This window comes from Oncorhynchus masou, chromosome 19 (assembly GCF_036934945.1).
Source record: "Oncorhynchus masou masou isolate Uvic2021 chromosome 19, UVic_Omas_1.1, whole genome shotgun sequence".
Taxonomy (NCBI): domain Eukaryota; kingdom Metazoa; phylum Chordata; class Actinopteri; order Salmoniformes; family Salmonidae; genus Oncorhynchus; species Oncorhynchus masou.
This window is the reverse complement of record NC_088230.1, coordinates 21403028-21427121: the sequence shown is the minus strand read 5'-3', so window position 1 is coordinate 21427121 and position 24094 is coordinate 21403028. Positions and strand designations below refer to the sequence as shown.

General features: G+C 41.8%; 1 protein-coding gene across 1 annotated transcript in view; it reads right to left on the bottom strand.

Annotated features, from left to right (window-relative positions):
• LOC135505997 (solute carrier family 35 member F1-like) overlaps positions 1–21631 on the bottom strand; it is a 155078-nt gene extending 133447 nt beyond the window's left edge. The window contains exon 1 of the mRNA XM_064925317.1: positions 21453–21631. Coding sequence (XP_064781389.1) covers positions 21453–21577 — 125 coding nt within the window. The 5' untranslated portion in view covers positions 21578–21631. The remainder of the gene's footprint in view (positions 1–21452) is intronic.
• Positions 21632–24094: the final 2463 nt, after the last annotated feature.

Below are 24094 nucleotides of genomic sequence, written 5' to 3'. Positions count from 1 at the left end.
GAAATTGGAAGCCGGTTCTAGATTTAATTTTGGATTGGAGATGCTTAATATGAGTGTGGAAGGAGAGTTTACGGTCTAACCGTAAACAACCTAGGTACAGTTGAAGTCGGAAGTATACATAGATTTAGGTTGGAGTCATTAAAACATGTTTTTCAACCACTCCACAAATTTCTTGTTTACAAACTATAGTTTTGACAAGTCGGTTAGGACATCTACTCTGTGGATGACGCAAGTAATTTTCCCAAAAATTGTTTACAGACAGATTTTCACTTATAATTCACTCTATCACAATTCCAGTGGGTCAGGAGTTTACATACACTAACTTGACTGTGCCTTTAAACAGCTTGGAAAATTCCAGAAAATGACATGGCTTTAGAAGCTTCTGATAGGCTAATTGACATAATTTGAGTCAACTGGTGGTGTACCTGAGGATGTATTTCAAGGCCTACCTTCAAACTCAGTGCCTCTTTGCTTGACATTAATGGGAAAATCAAAAGAAATCAGTCAAGACCTTTTTTTTGTAGACCTCCACAAGTCTGGTTCATCTGTGGGGGCAATATACAAATGCCTCAAGGTACCACGTTCATCTGTACAAACAATAGTATGCAAGTATAAACACCATGGGACCACGTAGCCGTCATACTGCTCAGGAAGGAGATGCGTTCTGTCTCCTGGAGATGAACGTACTTTGGTGCGAAAAGTGCAAATCAATCCCAGAACAACAGGAAGGACCTTGTGAAGATGCTGGAGGAAACAGGTACAAAAGTATCTATATCCACAGTAAAACAAGTCATATATTGACATAACCTGAAAGGCCGCTCAGCAAGGAAGAATCCACTGCTCCAAAACCGCCATAAAAAAAGCCAGACTACAGTTTGCAACTGCACATGGGGACAAAGATCGTACTTCTGAGAAATGTCCTCTGGTCTGATGAAAAATAATGACCATCGTTATGTTTGGAGGAAAAATGGGGTGGCTTGCCAGCTGAAGGACACCATCCCAAACCGTGAAGCACGGGGGTGGCAGCATCATGTTGTGGGGGTGCTTTGCTGCAGGGGAGACTGGTGCACTTCACAAAATAGATAGCATCATGAGGGAAGGAATATTATGTGGATATATTGAAGCAACGTCTCAAGACATCAGTCAGGAAGTTAAAGATTGGTCACAAATGCGTCTTCCAAATGTTAAATGACCCCAAGCATACTTCCAAAGTTGTGGCAAAATGGCTTAAGGACAACAAAGTCAAGGTATTGGAGTGGCCGTCACAAACCCCTGACCTCAATCCTATAGACAATTTGTGGGCATAACTGAAAAAGCGTGTGCGAGCAAAGAGGCCTACAAACCTGAATCATCAACTCTGTCAGGAGGAATGGAACGTTTGACCCAAGTCAAACAATTTAAAAGGGAATGCTACCAAATACTAATTAAGTGTAGGTAAACTTCTGACCCACTGTGAATGTGATAAAAAAAAAATGCTGAAATAAATCATTCTCTCAACTTTTATTTTGACATTTCACATTCTTAACATATAGTGGTGATCCTAACTGACATAAGACTGGCAATTTTTTTTTTTACTAGGATTAAATGTCAGGAATTGTGAAAATTGAGTTTACATGTATTTGGCTAAGGTGTATGTAAACTTCCGACTTCAACTGTATTTGTAGTTGTCCACATATTCAGAACCGGCCAGAGTGATAATAGTCGGGTCGGGAGGGTGCATTTAAAAGCAGTTGGAGGCCACGGAAGGAGTGTTGTATGGCATTGAAGCTCGTTTGGAGGTTTGTTAGCACAGTGTCCAAAGGGCCAGATGTATACAGAATGGTGTTGTCTGCGTAGAGGTGGATCACAGAATCACCAGCAGCAAGAGTTATATCATTGAGTCGTCCCGAGAATTGAACCCTGTGGCACTGCCATAGACTGCCAGAGGTCCAGAAAACAGGCCCTCCGATTTGACACACTTAACTCAATCAGAGAAGTAGTTGGTGAACCATTCGAGGCAGTCATTTGATAAACCACGGCTATTGAGTCTGCCGATAAGAATGTGGTGATTGACAGAGTCGAAAGCCTTGGCCAGGTCGATGAAGATGGCTGTGCAGTATTGTCTTTTATCGATGGCGGTTATGATATCGTTTAGGAAATTGAGCGAGGCTTAGGTGCACCCATGACCAGCTCGGAAACCAGATTGTACGGTGAGATTTGAAATGGTCGGTAATCTGTTTGTTAACTTGGCTTCCGAAGATTTTAGAAAAGCAGGGCAGGATGGATTTAGGTCTATAACAGTTTGGGCTAGAGTGTCTCCCCCTTTGAAGAGGGGGATGGCCGCGGCAGCATTCCAATCTTTCGGGATCTCAGACGATACGAAAGAGAGGTTGAATAGGCTAGTCATAGGAGTTGCAACAATTTCGGGCGGATCATTTTAGATAGAGAGGGTCCAGATTGTCTAGCCCAGCTGATTTGTAGGGATCCAGATTTTGCAGTTCTTTCAGAATATTGGCTGTCTGGATTTGGGTGAAGGAGAAGCAGGTGGGGTTTGGGTAAATTGCTGCATGGGGTGCTGAGATGTTGGCCAGGGTAGGGGTAGCCAGGTGGAAAGCATGGCCAGCCGTGGAAAAATGCTTATTGAAATGATAAATTATCGTAGATTTATCAGTGGTGAGTGTTTCCTATCCTCTGTTCAGTGGGCAGCTGGGAGGAGGTGCTCTTATTCTCCATGGACCTTAGTGTCCCAAACCTTTTGGAATTAGTGCTACAGGAAGAACATTTCTGTTTGAAAAAGCTAGCCTCAGCTTTCCTAACTGACTGAGTTTATTGGTTACTGACTTCCCTGAAAAGTTGCATATCGCAAGGGATATTTGATGCTAATGCAGAACGCCACAGGATGTTTTTGTGTTGGTCAAGGGCAGTCAGGTCTGGGGTGAAACAAGGGCTATATCTGTTCTTAGTTCTACATTTTTTTAATAGGGCTTGCTTATTTAAGATGGAGAGGAAAGCACTTTTGAAGAACAACCAGGCATCCTCTACTGACGGGATGAGGTCAATACCCGGGCCAGGTCGATTAGAAAGGCCTGCTCGCTGAAGTGTTTTAGGGAGTGTTTGACAGTGATGAGGGGTGGTCGTTTGACCGCAGACCCATTACGCACACAGGCAATGAAGCAGTGATCGCTGAGATCCTAAGACAGCAGAGGTATATTTAGAGGGCAAGTTGGTCAGGATAATATCTAAGAGGGGGCCCATGGTTACGGATTTGGGGTTGTACCTGGTAGGTTCATTGATAATTTGTGTGAGATTGAGGGCATCAAGCTTAGATTGTAGGACGGGCGGGGTGTCCCAGTTTAGGTAACATAACAGTACAAACTCCCAAGATAGATGGGGGCAATCAATTCACATAGTGTCCAGGGCACAGCTGGGGGCTGAAGGGGGTCTATAACAAGTGGCAATGGTCAGATATTTGTTTCTGAAAAGGTGGATTTTTAAAAGTAGAAGCTCGAATTGTTTGGGCACAGACCTGGATAGTATGACAGAACTCTGCAGGCTATCTCTGCAGTAGATTGCAACTCCACCCCCTTCCGCAGTTCTATCTTGTCGGAAAATGTTAAAGTTAGGGATGGAAATGTTATGGTTTTGGTGGCCTTCATAAGCCAGGATTCAGACACGGCTCGGACATACGGGTTGGCGGAGAGTGCAAAAGCAGTGAAAAATATTTTAGGGAGGAGGCTTCTAATGTTAACATGCATGAAACCAATGCTTTTATGGTTACAGAAGTCAACAAATGACTTGGGGAATAGCAGTGTAACTGGGGGCTACAAGGTCTGGTTTAACCTCTACATTGCCAGAGGAACAAAGGAGGAGTAGGATAAGAGTACGGCTAAAGGCTAAAAGAACTGGTCGTCTAGTGCGTTCGGAAACAAAGAGTCAAAAGAGCAGGTTTCTGGGTGCGGAAGAATTGATTCAAGGCATAATGTTCAAACAAGGGTATGGTAGGATGTCAGTACAGTGGAGGTAAGCCTAGGCATTGAGTGACGATAAGAGAGGTTTTGTCTTTTGGCACCAGCCAGGTGCGGTCACCGCATATGTGAGGGGTGGAACATAAGGGCTAACTAAGGCATGTTGAGCAAGGCTGGAAGCTCTACAGTGAAATAAGACAAAAAAATATTAACTAAAACAGCAATAGACAAGGCATATTGACATCAGGGAGAGGCATGTGTAGCCGAGTGATCATAGGGTCCAGTGAGTAGCTAGGCGAGCTGGAGGCAAGGGGATCAGACAGCTGGCAGGCCAGGGCTATCAGCAGGTTAGCAGATGGGCCTCAGGGGGACGTCGCAACAGGAGAGCCTGTTGAAACCCCCTCGGACGGTTACGTGATGGATCGGCGGGGCTCTGTGTCGGCAGCAAAGGGTCCAGGCCAATTAGCAAAAGAGGTATTGAATCCCAGGAATTATCTGATGGATTTAGCGGGAACTAGAACACGCTTTCGTACACGTTGATCCAGAGCATCCCAAACAGGCTCAATGGGTGACATGTCTGGTGAGTATTCAGGCGATGGAAGAACTGGGACAATTTCAGCTTCCAAGATTTGTCTACAGATCCTTGCGACATGAGGCCATGCATCATCATGCTGAAACATGAGCTGATGTCATGCCATTTATCCGCTGCCAGTGGGCCTCAGGATCTCGTCATGGTATCTCTATGCATTCAAATCACCATCGATAAAATGCAACTGTGTTCATTGTCCATAGCTTAAGCCTGTCCAAACCATAACCCCACCGCCACCATGGCACTCTGTTCACAATGATAACATCAGCAAACCGCTCACCCACACGACGCCATATGCCGTCTGCCACCTGCCCGGTACAGTTCAACAGCATGTACACTTCTCACAGTACACTTCTCCAGCGTGCAAGTGGCCATTGAATGTGAGCATTTGCTCACTAAAGTCGATTACGACAACAAACTGCAGTCAGGTCAAGACCCTGGTGAGGACGACAAGCATGCAGATGAGCTTCCCTAAGACGCTTCTGATAGTTTGTGCAGAAATTCTTTGGTTGTGCAATCCCAGTTTCATCAGCTGTCCGCGTGGCTGGTCTCAGACGATCCCGCAGGGGAAGAGGCCGGATGTGGAGGTCCTGGGCTGGCGTGGTTACACGTGGTCTGTGGTTGTGAGGCAGGTTGGGTAAAAAAATACGTAGGAGGCGGCTTAGGTAGAGAAATGAACATTCAATTATCTGGCAACAACTCCGGTGGACATTCCTGCAGTCAGCATGCCAATTGCATGCTCCCTCAAATCTTGAGACATCTGTGGCATTGTGTTATGTGACAAAACTTCCCATTTTACAGTGGCCATTTATTGTCCCCAGCACAAGGTACACCTGTATAATGATCATGCTGTTTAATCAGCTTCTTGATATACCAAAAGAGAAATGCTCAATAACAGGGATGTAAACAAATTTGTGCACTAAATAATATTTTTGTGCATATGGAACATTTCTGGGACTAGTTATTTCAGCTCATGAAACCAACACTTCACATGATGTGTTTATATTTTTGTTCAGTGTAATATGGTAATGAATTGGGTATTGACTAGACACCTTCGATAACTTCAAGTCCCCTCAGAAACCTTCACACTCAAAAGGGAATGAATAAAGAGCCCAAGGCAGTAATCAATAGACTCTGCCACACAAACAGCACTCCCAGTTCCAGGAAAGAATGCATGCCACAAACATACTGTGAGTCCTTCCTAATGCATTGCATTGTCATCAACTGAGCAGTGAATTTGTGAGATACTAGCAGAAATAAATAAGTAATTAGGATGTCCTTCCTAATGCAATGCATTGTCATCAACCGGGCTGTGATTGCAATCAAGTTTTGTGTTGATGTGTATAAGCATGCAAACATCCGAAATAATCAAGGCAATGTTCCCTTCCAAAAATGTGTTACCCTAAAATAGCCAGAATAATGGCTCCCATAGGATGACATTATAGGAAGACATTCACATAACACAGCAGGGCTTTCCACATCTCAGTGGTATGTGAGAGAGGGTCTGATAATTGTGATAATGGTAAAAATAACCCACAGTTATGATTTAGTCTTTAACACAATGCTGTTTCGAATTTTGAAGCTATGCACAGTATGATAAATTACCTCAGTTAATAGCTTTGAATCCACCTATATTTCAAACATAAAACATATCAATTCTTACTGGATACTGGAAGAGATCTCTTTCTTTTTTATATCACACTGAACATAAGGTAAAACACTAGTGGCCTGCAGTATTCAAGCACAGAGCGATCACTGCTCAGTGATTTACTTGAATACAGAGGTTTCTTATCAGTGTAGAGAATCCTTCCATTTGTAGTCTCTCCTCATTGCGCTTTTGCCAATGGTATCTCAATCAGCTATCAGCCAGGGGAAGGATAGCTACCTTCTCTCCTACCTGACTGACAGACGGATACAGTGACAGAAAAACACAGAGTGACGGCTTAATAGACCAACCGACAGACGGACAGAATTAGGCTACACTGCCCCCTGTATTGCTGCAGGTTATACTCTAGGCCTGAGGCCCTGTGACTCAGTCGCCTCACTGCTTGGTGCCTTAAGAATAACAGAGGGACAGAGCTGGTGTGTCCTGTGTGTGATCTCATCATTGCGGTCCACAGAATCCCTCTTTGTTCCCCCTTATCCCAAATTCATGACCCTTGGAGGAGTAAACCAGTATTTTTGTGTGTGTGTGGGGGGGGGGGGGACACTTCACACACATGGCCATTATTTGCCTCTGTGTGAGGAAGCATGCATGGAAAAAGTCCTTATTGAGACATGGAAGAAAGATAATGTCGTGTCCTCTCTGTTTCTTCTCAAAATTCAAAGTATTTTTTCTCTCTCTGCATCTCTCTCTCCCTCTTCCTCTTGCTCTCTCATCATCCTTCATCATCTCACCATGTCTGGTCAAATGAAGGCTGTTCCACCAGTATCACAGGGGATGGACTTGCTGGGTCCATGGTGGTTGACGGCTTGTTTCACAGCGCTGACCTACTTCACCAAGCCTGGCCTCAATAGTTGGGGAGCACTGTGGTGTGCCGGGATAGACCTGGCTAGCACCACTAGCTAATTAGTTACATCCAGACAGTCACATTCAGGGATTATACCCAGCACTCTCTGCTCTCTCGCCCACAGATCCCTATTCATTCGTGGGGCTGTGTTTTCGGAGCCTGCTCAACTCCCTGGGTCCTGGGGGAATGTCGGTGGCCTGGTGTGGTTGTCTGAGTGAGTGGTCACTCTGCATGTAAAAAAACTGTCAGGCAGGATGGGAATATCAAGCATGGAGGTGTAATTAATAAACTTAAGCGCGGCAGGGAGCCTAGTGGTTAAGAGCGTTGGGCCAGTAACCGAAAGGAAGCTGGTTTGAATCACAGAGACGACTCAAGAGAAAAATATGCCCATGTGCCCTTGAGCAAGTCACTTAACACTAATTGTTGCTCTGTCTGCTTAGTAATGTTTTAATGTAAACTTCCTCAGCAGTTAATCGACAGTTGTTCTCCACCATTAGATAACAGTGTGTTTACACAATTCGGTCAATGAGGTTTGATAGTATAAAACTACATCTACTATCTTCTAGAAATGAATGTCTGTTCTCTGTTGTTAGTGCCACTGATTGTAAATATGGAGAGGTCCTAGTTATTATCCCTCAACACTTCCCCCACTATTCCTCAGGAGTCACTGTGACACTGCTGAGAGAATGGTCCTACTCAATCCTCCGGCAGCAGCACTTCCTAAAGCATTTTCCTCAAAGTTCAGAATGTTCCTGATCCGAGATTGAATTTGCTGCATAAGTTCCTTAATGCTACAAGCTGAAGCACTCGCACAGTGGTGCCCTCATATTTTCTTCACTGGAAACAGTGTTCTCTAGCAACATCCTGTACTGTACCAACACACGTTAGTACAACACAGGAACTGACAGAAGACCTCCATGAAGGTAAGATAATGCCTTTACCACCACCTCATCATACTCACACTGTGTTGATTTCCATGTCCAGCCTGAGAATATATGTAGCACGTGTCTTGTGGAATGACTCATGGCCCTGAAATGTCCCTGCCATCTAAGCTACGCCACATTATCACAGGCTGGTGTGGAAGCAGGAAATAGAAAATCACTGCCATGCCGAGCGTGCGCTACAGTAGTAAGGTCCTGAAAGTCAAACCCCAGCAAGACAGGCACAGTGATCCTGCCATTTTAATTAACCCCAGAGCTGTAATAAGTTGTCGTCGTCCCCCCCCCCATCTTTCTAATCTTCCCTTGTTGCAGTTTGAGAGTGGCTGAATACACCAGGGAGGACTGTATCTCTCAAATTCAGGTGACAGCAGCCAACAAAAAAAGCCCATTTAATTTCTCTTAGTCTTGCTGATCTCCTTCACGTTCAAACATGATGAGAAAACGCTGTGTTTTGGTAAGATCCTCTAGAACCCTCAAACTAAGAATCGAATATGTTTCTAAACACTTCTACATCGATGTGGATGCTACCATGATTACGGATAATACTGAATGAATCATGAATAATGATGAGTGAGAAAGTTAGAAGCACAAATATCATACCCCAAAGACATGCTAACCCCTCACCATTACAATAACAGGGGATGTTAGCAAAAAATTTTGGGGGGCTATGATATTTATGCATCTGTAACTTTCTCAATACTTTTGTAATGCACTGCATCTGTAAGGTCCCTCAGTCGAGCAGTGAATTTTAAACACAGATTCAACCACTAAGAACAGGGAGGTTTTCCAATGTCTTGCAAAGAAGGGCACCTATTGGTAGATGGGTCAAAATAAAATAAAAAGCAGACACTGAACATCCCTTTGAGCAAGTTATTACACTTGGGATGGTGTATCAATACACCCAGTCACTACAAAGTTACAGGTGTCCTTCCGAACTTAGTTTCCGGAGAAGAATTAAACCGCTTAGGGATTTGACCATGAGGCCAATGGTGACTTTAAAACTGTTACAGTTAATGGATATGATTAGAGAAAACTGAGGATGGATCAACACATTGTAGTTACTGCACAATACGAACCTACACTGAACAAAAATATAAAACGCTGCGTGTAAAGTTTGGTCCCATGTTTCAAGAGCTAAAATAAAATATACCAGATATGTTCCATTCCCACAAAAAGCTTATTTCTCTCAAATTGTGTGAACAAATGTGTTTACATCCCTGCTAGTGAGCATTTTTCCTTTGCCAAGATAATCCATCCACCTGACAGGTGCGGCATAAAAAGAAGCTGATTAAACAGCATTATCATTACACTGGTGCACCTTGTGCTGAGGACAGTATAAAAGGCCACTTTAAAATGTGCAGTTTTGTCACACAACACAATGCTACAGATGTCTCGAGTTTTGAGGGATCGTGCAATTGGCATGCTGACTGCAGGAACATCCACCAGAGCTGTTGCCAGAGAATTTAATGTTCATTTCTCTACCACAAATCACCAACATCATTTTTGAGAATTTGGCAGTACGTTCAACTGGCCTCACAACCGCAGACCCCATGTAACCATGCCAGCCCAGGACCTCCACATTCGGCTTCTTCACCTGTGGGATTGTCTGAGACCAGCCACACAGATGGTCACAGGTACCTTAACAAAAGTGGATCAGAAAACTAGTCAGTATCTGGTGTGACCCAACAGATGCATATCTGTATTCCCAGTCATGTGAAATCCATAGATTAGGGCCTAATACAAAGTGTTATATTTAGGGCAAATCCAACACAATACATCACTGACTACCACTCTTCATATTTCCAAGCATGGTGGTGGATGCATCATGTTATGGGTATGCTTGTCATCGGCAAGAACTAGGGAGTTTTTTTAGGATAAAAATAAACGGAATAGCGCTAAGCAAAGGAAAAATCCTGCAGGAAAACCTGGGTCAGTCTGCTTTCCAACAGATATTTGGAGAAAAATGTACCTTTCAGCATGACAATAACCTAAAACACAAGGCCAAATCTACACTGGAGTTTCTTACGAAGACGTGGCCTAGTTACATTTTTGATTTAAATCTGCCTGGAAACTAGACTTGAATGGCTGTCAACAACTAACTTGACAGAGATTTAAAGAAAATATTGTACAATCCAGGTGTGCAAAGCTCTTAGAGACTTACCGTGAAAGACTTATAGCTGTAATCGCTGCTAAAGGTGATTCTAACATGTATTGACTCAGGCTTGTGAAAACTTATGCAAAATTAAATATTAATTTTTCATTTTCAATAAATTTGCAACAATTTCTAAAAACATCTTTTCACTTTGCCATCATGGATTATTATGTGTAGATCAATTTAATTTATTTTGAATTCAGGCTGTAACAACAAAATGTGGAATAAGGGGTATGTCAAGGGGTATGAGTACTTTCTGAAGGCACTGCAGGTCCCTCTCCTCACAAGGAAAACATTTTTCAAGGACCCATAAAGTCCGCCATGATGGATTTTCCCGCCATCTTTAATTTAGCAAAAAACACTTAAATCGCTAGTTCTCTGCAACCAAATGACCAAAACTTGATATGTAGCATCTATGGACAAAGGTCTCAATGCAATATTTTCCAGACTAGTACCCAAAACACGGCATCCATGACCAATAAACATTCACGTGGTCTGGCATATACATGCATATAAGTCAGTTACAGATTGTAACAACATTTGGTATACATGTTGCAAACACTGTAAAAACTCAACATGCAAGAACATTCATATCGGGGGCGCTGCAACGGGCACATTTTGTTACTGTCAGTACAGTCGAGTTTGAATTGTTGTCACTGCATCATTCATGGGGACTAAATGTTTACTGTTGCCTTGTTTAAGGGTAGTTTTAAAAGAGTTGCCTGCAGGAATGCTTTTTAAATGTGCAGGGGCTGAAATTCCAAACAGAAAATATCTCCTGATTCCATTGGTGCGAAACAGAACAAAAGCAGAATTACCCCACTTGGGAAAAAAAGCACCAGTTCACTGAGCCAAAGCCCCAAGCTATTTGCAAGGCATCCGATACAGCAGTGTTGAAATGCACTGCAATGTCTGATTAGCAGAATATTACCACATCAAAACAATCTTGGATTCATTTTTTACTTGTTTTGTTATATAACTGCCTTAGTTTCCTACCATCAAGTTTCTCAGGGGGTCACTTAGAAGCTTCTTAAGTGAACAGTGAAGAGGCAACACTCTTCACATTAGGCTCTGAATGCTGGCATTCTAGGCAGAGTTGCAAAGAAAAAAAACATATCTCAGACTGGCCAACGAAAAGAAAAGATTAACATGGGCAAAAGAACAGACACTCGACAGACGAACTCTGCCTTGAAGGCCAGCACCCCGGAGTCACCTCTTCACTGTTGACGTTGAGACTGGTATTTTGCGGCTACTATTTAATGAAGCTGTCAGTTGAGGACTTGTGAGGCTTCCGTTTTTCAAACTAGACACTCTAATGTACTCATCCTCTTGCTCTGTTGTGTCCCAGTGCCTCCCACTCTTTCTATTCTGGTTAGAGACAGTTTGCGCTGTTTTGTGAAGGGAGAAGTACACAGCGTTGTACGGGATCTTCAGTTTATTGGCAATTTCTTGCATGGGGTAGCCTTCATTTCTCAGAACAAGAATAAAGGGGACGAGACTCAGAATAAAGTTCTTTGTTTCTGGCCATTTTGAGCCTGTAATCGAACCCACAAATGCTGATGCTCCAGATACTCAACTAGTCAAAAGAAGGCCAGTTTTATTGCTTCTTTAATCAGCACAACTGTTTTCAGCTGTGCTAACATAATGGCAAAAGGGTTTTCTAATGATCAATTGTCCTTTTAAAATGACAAACTTGGATTCGCTAACACAACGTGCCATTGGAACACAGGAGTGATGGTTGCTGATAATGGGCCTCTTTATGCCTATGTAGGTATTCCATTAAAAAATCTGCCGTTTCTAGCTACAATAGTCATTTACATCATTAACAATGTCTACACTGTATTTCTGATCAATTTGATGTAATTTTAATGGACAAAAAATGTGCTTTTCTTTCAAAAACAAGGACATTTCTAGCTGACCCCAAACTTTTGAACGGTAGTGTATGTAAATGTAACATTTTGTTTTTCAATTTTTAATACATTTTCAAAACTTTCTAAAAATCTGTTTTTGCTTTGTCATTATGGGGTATTGTGTGTGGATTGATGAGGGGGGGAAACTATTTAATCCATTTTAGAAAAAGGCTGTAATGTAACAACTTTCTTTAAAGTCAAGGGGTCTGAATACTTTACGAATGCACTGTACGGTCAATTAATTCTTGTAAAGGGGCATGGCTGACAACAAGATTATTGTCAGAGACAAATGCAGATGTAAATGGCAGACATCATCCTTCATTTTTTAACAAACTGACAATGTTGTGACCATTGTTACATCGGTAAATGCTACAAAGAAAACATAGAATTTTGATTTCAATATCCATTTTCTTACATTCATTTATAAATATTGAAAAATATTAACATTAATATTTTAAATATGTAAAAACATATTTGGCTAATGTTTCCATATATTATTGAACATAATCTACTCTACGGGCATATATTAAAGTTCCAGAGTGGCCCATTTTATACATAGACATTGGTTACATTGTCTACTATGACAATCACAGCCCTCCTTTCACTTACTGCATATCATTGCAAATCCAGCAAATCACCATTAGAGGGCAACCATTTTGAATCCATTTCACCTTCACTCTGTTGGTAATGTTTACAAATTGGATCTTAACGCTAAAAAGTAGCAGAGATCCCACTCTGGAACTTTGATATGCCCGTAGAGTATATTATGTTCAACTGAAATATTAGCCAAATCAAAAATGGTATATTTTCAATATTCAGGTTTATCTTTTCAATATTAGTAAATTAAATGTCCGAAAATGATTATTGACATCAAAATACTATTCATAGGCCTACAGAGCAAGCGGTAAGTCTTTATATGACACCAAGTTTTGCTTTGTAGCACCTACAGATAAAACATGGCATCTTAAAGAAATGCTTCCGAACTTTGGTGACTAGTAAGTATTTTTTAAACCTCTGGCTTTGGCCTGGTTGTGTCAATATCCACATTTCCATCCACAGTTTTCATGTGAGTAAAGTCATACAGTAAAAAAAATCACAACAGCTGTCATAGGAAGATAGAAACAGGAAGACAGATCATTTGTTCGTTCAACATGGTGAGATCTTTTTGTGTCTGTAAAATGAATTATGCGAGAAATGGCAGTGGAAATATCGATATAATATCCATCATATCAAAGTAAACTTGGAGTCACACATTGATATGGTGTGGTCCTCCCACTACGATAAATTATGATGAACTTCACAGGGAAGTAAACGTGCACAGTAATGAGCTTGATGCTCCTTTCCAATAAATAGAGGGTCTTATCCTGTTGACATGATGATCAATGCTTGACTGACATTTGACAAATAAAAATATTATCCATAATGATCTCATCATATAGACTAGCCTACCTAGCCGAGAGTGGAAAATGTGTCATCACGCACCGATTTTTAACAGCAACAAGTCAGTTTGGTGGAAACGGAGCATTTCAGTTCTTTATGCATATTTTTGAATATTTGCATTGAAAATCTGTCGCCAATTGGATGGATACCTAGATAAAGTGTAGTTCATACATGCATAATCTACGGTCTTACCTCAAATTAACCATGAAATCCCTAGTTTGAAAGCAGCTTTTTACTGCAAGCTGTGCTGCGCCATTTTCCCTCATGTGGGCCAGCCCCCTAGCAATTCAAGTTCTAGCTTCAGCCCCTTGCCATTTGAGTGACAGCTTGCAAGACACCCACAGAGCATAGCGAGAGAGAGAGCAATGACGTGGTGCACATATTGGCGCATGTGACTTAATAAACAATTTTCACATCACATCAGATTGTGAGCCATGATCTGGGCCAAAAACACCATCCCACCTGAACAGGCTGAAATTACACAAAAATAGCATTATTATCATTTTTAAGTTTCAGTGTTATTGGAAATATCATTAAAAAAAACAGGAAGTCACATTTTGAAACTGCACTGCCCCTTTAACAAGGACCCTTTAATTACATTTTGTGAAAATCTCCAAAATCACCCTAATGCAGCATTTGCCAGTATTAAACTAAACACAAACAGGACATTGTCCATCTGAGACTTGCCAAAGGTTAACCCTGCTTGGACTGGATACCCCATTTTCAGTTTCAACTTTTGCTCAGAGTGAACTTTTTGTCTGACTCTCTATGGTTCCATTTGACGTCAGAGTGACTCATGAGCCATGTAAGGCTCTTTGACCTCACTCACATTGAAATTACACTCCGAAATGAAACTCCAAAACTGCAAGTGACATTCAACCATGGCTCAGCAAAGAGCTTTAGTATTGATTATCTGCTTGCAGAGACAGTGACTAGGATTGCTTGTTAGACCAAGCTCTGTATGACTATCTATATCATGCTGAGTTAAGTATTTCAAATATTTCACAAAATGTTATCAATTTATATTTGAAAGTATTTGATTCAAACAAGCACCAGTCTTCACATTCCATCTTAAAGGGCCAGATCGATTCTGGGGTTCCCTTTAATAGTTCCAGACATTCTAACCATTTTATCTTCAGCTGTTCAGTGCCTAGTCATGCTGCCATAGGAAAGAGGAACAAAGTTGCGCTGTGAGACCCAGGAAGTGTTGCCTAGCCATGTGAATGGCTGGATGCACCAGAACAATGCTCGCCGCCTGCCGTTTCCTCAGACAGCCACCCAAATTCCATGTATTATACCCCAGGTTGCCTGGCAATGGAACCCTCCTATTGGAGCCTCAATCACACATTACCACCTGCCAAAAAACATTGGTTTAAAAGCCATGAAAATAACCACTACATTTTCAAAGTTTCTATCAAACAGCCTTTTCTTTTGCAATACAGAAACCGGGGGAAAAAATGTTTTGCTTCAGCAAACACATTTCTTGATCCATGTTTAATTATTGTTGTGTGAAGAGGTGGAGCAAGTTTGTATTTCCAGCTGCAGAATTTTAGCCATTGCCTAAAATTTGCTCAGGAGCTCTTTTCAGGATTTGAAACGATGAACCTCCCTATTCAAGTGCTCCATCTGCTTGACTTTCACTAGGTTGAATGACAACAACTAATGAGTAAAAGAGATCCTATGCCTGGCAGAATCTGTCCTTACTACTATATTATAACTGATTAGATCACTCTTAATCCTGTGTGTTATCAATCTTAGCCTAAAGTACTGTCATTACAGATATACACTGAGTGTACAAAACATTAAGGAAACCTGCTCTTTCCATGACAGACTGACTAGGTGAATCAAGGTGAAAGCTATGATCCCTTATTGATGTCACTTGTTAAATCCACTTCAGTGTAGATAAAGGAGAGGAGACTGGTTAAAGGATTTTTAAGCCTTGGATTTTGTATGTATGTCTTTCAGAAGTTGATTGGGCAAGACTAAAGATTTAAGTGCCTTTGAGCGGTGTATGATAGTAGGTGCCAGTTGCACCGGTTTGTGTCAAGAACTGCAACACTGCTGGGTTTTTGACTCATAACAGTTTCCTGTGTGTATCAAGAATGGTCCACGACCCTAAGGATATCCAGACAACTTGGCACAACTGTGGGAAGCATTTGACTCAACATGGGCTTTCGACACATTGTAGAGTCCATGCCCTGATGAACTGAGGCTGTTCTTAGGGCAAAAGGGGGCTTGCAACTCAATATTAGGGAGGTGGCCCTAATGCTTGGTATACTCAGTGTACATTGCCCAGTTGCACCATTGCAAGATAGTCAAAGAAATACATCTTATGGAGGTGAGAGAACGCAACAAGGTTGGTAATTGAAATAAAAGAGCTCCATTGAAGGAGACGGAGCCTCCATTTTCTACAGTGAAGCATAAAATGTGTCTTGTTTATGCCCTGAGGCCAGGCGGGACAAAAATGACCCATAAGATAATGGATTCAGAAGACATGTCTCTTTTCATTCATCTACAACCCACCATGCAAGCAATGAATGTTATTACAGTTCTTGTAATATTTAATAAAAAATAGAAAGTGTGTCAGGCAGCCAAGAAAAGCTCAAAAGCTGTGAAAAAAGATGGATTATTGCAGTAAACGCATTGTTGTGGGAAATTACCACAGAGCCAAAGATCTGCTTCGACTGAATAAAGTGGAGGGACAGAAATCAAGTTTGGTGCAATGGTGCTACTCTGTTGTTCTGTTGATGAATTCCCTCAAGTTAGTCTGTGACAGGCTGCAAAACAATAAAACTACACAGTCCCTAAAGGGAAAAGCAGTTCCGAAACCTGTACTGCTTGTAATTGTCCACCATTCCTCTTTAGGATAGAGTACATCTTTACATACTTTATATAATGCAGTTTACAAAGCTATTGTTTACCTGCTCACTACATTACACTACCTGATGAATGTTTTTGTTTCAAATATTGATTTGCATGTATTTCAAAAAAAATAGATCCTGAAGCTGCCATTAGCCTATAGCTAAAAGGTGATGGGGAAAACAGGAGTAGTTGATAGACTCACTGATGAGTCTATCTAGTGGTGTAGCAGACTCCCTTTTCTGATAATCCGTCATGGCATCAGCTAATCCAAGCTTCCGCAAACACAACACTTCACAACCCTGATACAAGGATGCTCCATTCCATCAGAAGCACATTCATCTGCATCCATCCAGCCATTTCAGATATGGCCTTTTTCATATCTCTTGGCATAGAAAGAGTATTATTGTATTCTTGGACAATTCAGTACAGTAACTTCCAGCTGGTCACAGAAACCTTGAAGCCTGATTCTTTGAGGCAGCCCTTAGCAACATCCTGATAACAAAAACAACAGCGAGTCACTTTCACAGTGAAGAGTGGAATTTTCTCCCTTCAGGACAACAACAGCCCCAAAGCAGCCGAGTGGGCAGCCCGATCTGGGCCTGCACAGACTACACCTCGCAGGACATTGTACTCTGGCTATATGGGAGTTCTAGGGATGAAGAGGAGCAGCAGATGGCAAGGACAAAGTAGAGAGTAGGCAGACCAAGGCAAGACCACCAACTGTCATCCTCCACTGTGCCCTCTCACTGTCGCAGCTGGACATCCATTACCCCTGTCTGAGGCTCAGAGGCACACACAGTAAGCAGATACACAAGCACATGCCACAGACATTCCACAAGAGAGGAACCAACACAAAGCACCACTTGCTCGAGTATAGAGTGTACACACAAAACACACTTCTTAAGGTGATATGGCACTGGCAAGCAAACACACACACACACACACACACACACACACACTGTTGATCCAAAATAAATCTTAGCAGAGAGAGGAATAAAAAAAAGCAACAGAGTATTAATTTAACAACTCTGATCCTGGGGTTTGGATGACTCAAGTAAACCCTTGTTTTCAATTAATGAGTCTCCAACTGGTTTGGATAGGCTTTGCTGTAAGACCCATATAGGTGCTCAAGTGGCGCAGCGGTCTAAGGTACTGCATCTCAGTGCTAGAGGCATCACTACAGACACCCTGGTTTGAATCCAGGCTGTATCACAACCGGCCGTGATTGGGAGTACAATAGGGCGGCGCACAATTGGCCCAGCATGATCCGGGTTTGGCCGGTCTAGGCCGTCATTGTAAATACTGGCCTTCTAGGCAGAGTTCCAGTGTCTGTGTTCTTTTTACCATATTTTATTTGTATTAGCCAGTCTGAGATATGGCTTTTGCTTTGCAACTCTACCTAGAAGGCCAGCATCCCGGAGTCACATCTTCACTGTTGATGTTGAGACTGGTGTTTTGCGGCTACTATTTAATGAAGCTGCCAGTTGAGTACTTGTGAGAGGTATGTTTCTCAAACTAGACACTAATTTTCTTGTCCTCTTGAACAGATGTGCACCGGGGTCTCCCACTCCTCTTTCTATTCTGGTTAGAGCCAGTTTGCTCTGTTCTGTGAAGGGAGAAGTACACCGCGTTGTACGAGATCTTAAGTTTCTTGGCAATTTCTCACCTTCATTTCTCAGAACAAGAATTAGACTGACAAGTTTCAGAAGAAAGTTCTTTGTTTCTAGCCTTTTGAGCCTGTAATCGAACCCAGATACTCAACTAGTCTAAAGAAGGCCAGTTTTATTGCTTCTTTACTCAGCACAACCATTTTCAGCTGTGCTAACATAATTGCAAAAGGGTTTTCTAATGATCAATTAGCCTTTTAAAATTATAAACTTGGATTAGCTAAAACAACAATTGGAACACAGAAGTGATGGTTGCTGATAATGGGCCTCTGTATGCCTATGTAGGTATGCCATTAAAAAAATCTGCATTTCCAGGTATAATAGTCATTTACAACATAAACAATGTCTACACTGTATTTCTGATCAATTTGATGTTATTTTAATGGAACAAAAAGTGTAATTTCTTTTAAAAACAAGGAAATTTGTGACCCGAAAAAAAAAACAAGGAAAGTGACCCGAAAACTTTTCAACTAGAGGTCGACCGATTAATCGGAATGGCGATTAATTAGGGCCGATTTCAAGTTTTCATAACAATCGGAAATCAGTATTTTAAGACACCAAATTGTGCCATTTTTTTATATATTTTTTTACAACTTTATTCAATCTTTATTTAACTAGGCACGTCAGTTAAGAACACATTCTTATTTTCAATGACGGCCTAGGAACGGTGGGTTAACTGCCTCGTTCAGGGGCAGAACGACAGATTTTCACATTGTCAGTTTGGGGGATCCAATCTTGCAACCTTACAGTTAACTACTCCAACGCAATAACGACCGTTGCACTCCATAAGGAGACTGCCTGTTACGCGAATGCAGTAAGCCAAGGTAAGTTGCTAGCTAGCATGAAACTTATCTTATAAAAAACAAATCAATCATAATCCCTAGTTAACTACACATGGTTGATGATATTACTAGATATTATCTGACTGAGCATACAAGTATCTAAGTATCTTATCTGACTGAGCGGTGGTAGGCAGAAGCAGGCGCGTAAACATTCATTCAAACAGCACTTTCGTGCGTTTTGCCAGCAGTTCTTCATTGTGCTCAAGCATTGCGCTGATTATGACTTCAAGCCTATCAACTCCCAAGATGAGGCTGGTGTAACCGAAGTGAAATGGCTGGCTAGTTAGCGTGCGCTAATAACGTTTCAAACGTCACTCGCTCTGGGCCTTGGGGTGGTTGTTTCCCTTGCTCTGTATGGGTAACACTGCTTTGAGGGCGGCTTTTGTCGTTGTGTTCCTGGTTCGAGCCCAGGGAGGAGCGAGGAGAGGGACGGACGCTACACTGTGACACTGGCAATACTAAAGTGCCTATAAGAACGTCCAATAGTCAAAGGTTAAATGAAATACAAATGGTATAGAGGGAAATAGTCCTATAATTCCTATAATAACTACAACCTAAAACTTCTTACCTGGGAATATTGAAGACTCATGTTAAAAGGAACCACCAGCTTTCATATGTTCTCATGTTCTGAGCAAGGAACTGAAACATTAGTAAAAGTTGCACATATTGCACTTTTACTATCTTCTCCAACACTTTGTTTTTGCATTATTTAAACCAAATTGAACATGTTTCATTATTTATTTGAGGCTAAATTGATTTTATTGATGTATTTTGTTAAGTTCAAGTATTCATTCAGTATTGTTGTAACTGTCATTATTACAAATACCAATTTTTCACCCAGACTCTCCACTTGACATTATGCTGATGACCACTGTCACAGAATTTGCAGAGACCAGTAATTACTTATTTTCTGACCAGTGAATAGCATACACTACAATTGCTCATTTGAACCCTGAAGAGAGTCTTAAGATGCTGGTTTTGGGCTTTGGATATAATGAGAGAAAAGTAACACCTTTTAAAAGCAGAACACAAGCAGGATGAAAATCAAAACATTACTCGTTACGTTCGTCGTCGAAATGAGACCAAAGCGCAGCGTGGAAAGTGTACATCTTTCTTTATTTTAGATGAACACCCCAAAACAACAAAAGATAAATGAACGTAACGTTCTGCAGGCTACAAAGTAACAAGATCCCACAAACTCAGGTGGAAAACAGGCTGCCTAAGTATGATTCCCAATCAGAGACAACAATAGACAGCTGCCTCTGATTGGGAACCATACCCGGCCAACAAAGAAATAGAAAACTAGAATGCCCACCCAAATCACACCCTGACCTAACCAAATAGAGAAATAAACAGCTCTCTAAGGTCAGGGTGTGACAGTACCACCCCCCCCCCCCAAAGGTGCGGACTCCGGCTGCAAAACCTGACTAAGAGGGAGGGTCCTGGTGGGCATCTAGCCTCGGTGCGTCGCCGGTTCGAGGCGTAGACCCCGCTACACTTGCTGATCCCTCCGCTTCCGTGAAACCGGACCGTGGATCATCGCAGGAGGAACCGGACCGTGGATCTTCGCCGGAGGAACCGGACCGTGGATCATCGCAGGAGGCTCCGGACCGTGGATCGTCACCGGAGGAACCGGACCGTGGATCGTCGCTGGAGGAACCGGACCGTGGATCGTCGCTGGAGGAACCGGAGCGTGGATCGTCACCGGAGGCTCCGGGCCGTGGACCGTCTCAGGAGGTTAAGTTTATGCTGAAAGTGTTGTTTTTTTCATCTCGAAAATGTATACAAATTATTATTTAAAGTTTTGGTTGCAAATGCAAAAAAAATACAACGGACCAAGGCATTAACAAGGCATTCTGCATTATAAGATTATCAGCTATACAGGTGGGACCATGTGAACGACAATCCCAATGTCCGTTTTAACCCTATAATGGTGTGCAGTAATTTAACCTTTAGATTTTTGAAAATTATTTCTTGCTGATGTGAAATATAGGTGTGTTTCCAAAACCTACCCCCAAGTAATGCTTAAAGTTCAGTCCAAGCCTCCCGGCAAAAATATGCGTCCCCTGCCCAAAAGAAAACAGTACTCCCAAGGGCAGAAGACAGCGCCTATGAATGGACTACCCGCGCGACCCAACTGGAAATCACAATTTGGGAACCACTAGGCTACTACTTTAGGTAATTGTGATTTATGCAGGTGGTTGATGATTGCTGAATCTTCATGCTACAACACTATTGTTTCCATACAAATATCAAAAACACATAACCAAAAACAGCATTTCAATATTTATTGAAATACGACAATGTAGGCTAATGTAAAATTGCATTCACACACTGCTGAAATATGTTTTTCTTGCTCTGACCAATTGCTCCGCTGTTTCAGAAAATGACGTTTTGATAAACGTGCACTGAATTTAAACTTGGCAAGTGGTGCTTTAGAAAAAGAAACGAATGAAGCAACAATAATACGCTATGTCAAGTGTTTGATGTAAAATCAAAAACGAATAATTATACATAGCCTATGCTCGAATTGTATGCATTTTATCACATTTGGTCCAGTTAAGTTGGGAGTAGCCTAACATTTCTCATTCTTACCTTCTAAACACTTTTCTTATCCTTTGAACCAGGGTCGGTGATGCCGTGATGGTTTCAGGAGGCATGGTCTCAATGGTGTTGACAACATGATTCTGCTGCGAGGATATCATCTCTGAACTAAACATTTAACGACCAGAAACCAGGGTGCATTCTGCTCCGTGCAAGGAGAGGACGTAGGTCTCGGATACTCCACGAGGGACTTGATCCGATTATCGGTGCGCGCGATGGACAACCTCAGCATTCATTCCATGGTTCACACAGGTGAAGATAATGACGCTGCTATATTTACAAAAAGTGAAGAATGTGTGTTGGCCACACACGCGGGGAGTTCATGAAAGATGCACCTGTACCTTAATGAAATGTTTGCAGAGGTACCCCGGTTCGTCAGTGTGCATTTTCTGAATGCCTACTTCAGACTGTGCGGTGATTATGAGAGGCGACTGGTTTTGGAATGGACGTGAGCTACCTTTATTAGCCAGCAGGGAGAGTGCATTCACCACAGTTAGTGCTGTTGAACCCGAGGGAAAAAAACACTGATTTCGGTCTACTGTTGGAATACAGCAATGTAAATAGCCTACAGATAAAGCGGATAGTTGTGCTCTATATACATAGTCCCTACAAATAGTCTGGTGTGGGGTTATAACAGATAAGCAATGCAGGTGTTCATTGGTGAAAATAAGCATTATGGAAATGTAAACCTATTTCTACTTTTTCAGTTTCAAAACTGACTGAATATTCCATATGGATATAACCTATTCTATTTTAATGGATAAAAGGAAATATTTGTATATTCATTAAAATAAATGTCATGTCATCCATATCAGTTGAATCACAGCAATGTTTCCGGTGCCTTTGAATGTGTCTACTTTATTCACCAAACCTTAAAATCTCTACCTTGAAGTCAAGTTAGCTGTTGCATAGTCTCGTGTTGCCCGCCCTCCCTAACTCTGTACCGAAGCTAGCTGTCACAAGATCAGATGTCAAGGAAAGCTGTCACAAACAAAAGATGGGTTAGTGGTGATGAGACTTAAGCACAACTAAAAACAGTGAGCTGAGCTTTGCTTCCTCTAGTCAGAAAGACACTTCAACATAACCTAGTAAAAAAAAATTCTCTCTCTGCTTCTCTGCCCACACAGGGACATTTTCACAGACAGTTAAGACGGCCTTGTTTTGGAGCTGTCAATCTTCTGGTGGAAACCACGAGTCACTCAGAGCGACAATCACAATGTTTACAGGGAGAAAAACAGCATGTTCCATGAATAATGAAATTATGAATGATGAAATGTAATTGAGCAGCAATGGCAGGAAAGGGCCTCTTCTCTCTGATGTAATTCTACAGCAGCACAGTGTATGAGAATCTAGATACTGTTGAATCAACGGGGGTCATTATTGTCATTCAAATGGCCATGTTACACCGTGTCAGAGGGCTTACTACAGCCTCTATTTAAGCCTTTTTAATGGCCCAGCACAGCAGTCCCTATGTTCTGGAGAACTGTGGGGGGGTTTCTAGCCTGGAACACCATGTGGATCCATCAGCCTGTCACACACACATCATTATGAGGCCATGAACGATGACAGGTGAACAACACATTATGTTAATATAAAGGCTTTGGTTTGGGGTACATTGGTGGTGGTGTTTACCTTGTGATCTTCTTTGGTCAGCACTACTTTACGAATTGGACTGTCTCCTTGGGTCTTCTTCAGTACATGTGTTTCCTGAGGGAGAGATCAAACGTGCAAATAAATAATCAGTGATAATCAAACAGTGAAAAAATACCTTAACTACAATGAATATCAATGAATATATTATCCCTAGTGTTGACTCCAACAGACCACTCACATGCCCACTGGAGATGGGCATGTGGTCGTTGTGGCCCACATCAATTGCCTCCACAACCTTTAACAGTTTGAGGAAGTCTCTCTACTACCTGTGCATCTGGAAAGCAACTGCACTTTCCTGTCAACCTGCTGGCTGCTGCACAAATCACAATGACTCATTCTCACCCCTCTTGTTAATTAGGCAGAATGAAACACATAATTAAAGGGTAATTGACAGGGAAATTGATGAAGTAAATTGTTTCACCCAGGCAGAGTTTTAAGCAGGGTTGGGGTAAATTCCATTTAAATTCCAGTCTATTCAGAAAGTGAACCAAATTCAAATTTCAAATGTCCCTCATTGAAAAGCGTTGAAGAGAATTGGAATTGGAATGTCAGATTACTTCCTGAATTGACTGAAATTCAACTTGACCTCAACCCAGGATTTAAGTATAAAGTATTCTGCCAAATTCACCTGGAATTCCAGATGTAGAGGATTAGTTCGATATTAGTTGCTGAGTCTGTCAGCAGAACCACAGCCATGATAGGAGAGTATTGCATGTATGTATAAATATTTCTGAGTAACAATACGGACATTCTGCTGTGGAAGTTGTAAATGGCCATTAAATCTCTGTCGCAATAGCATTTTGCAGTAGCCTATTTTTTGTGTGCTGGAGTCACAGAATTTGCTGAGGACATATCTCTTTTCACTGGAACAGAGGAAAACGCTCAGGGTAGCTGATAGCAGCTATGGATTTAGTCCATCCTAGACCTCTAATACTTGTGAGAGGCTGGTTTTAGTCCGTCTGTAAGATGTAGTCTGTCCT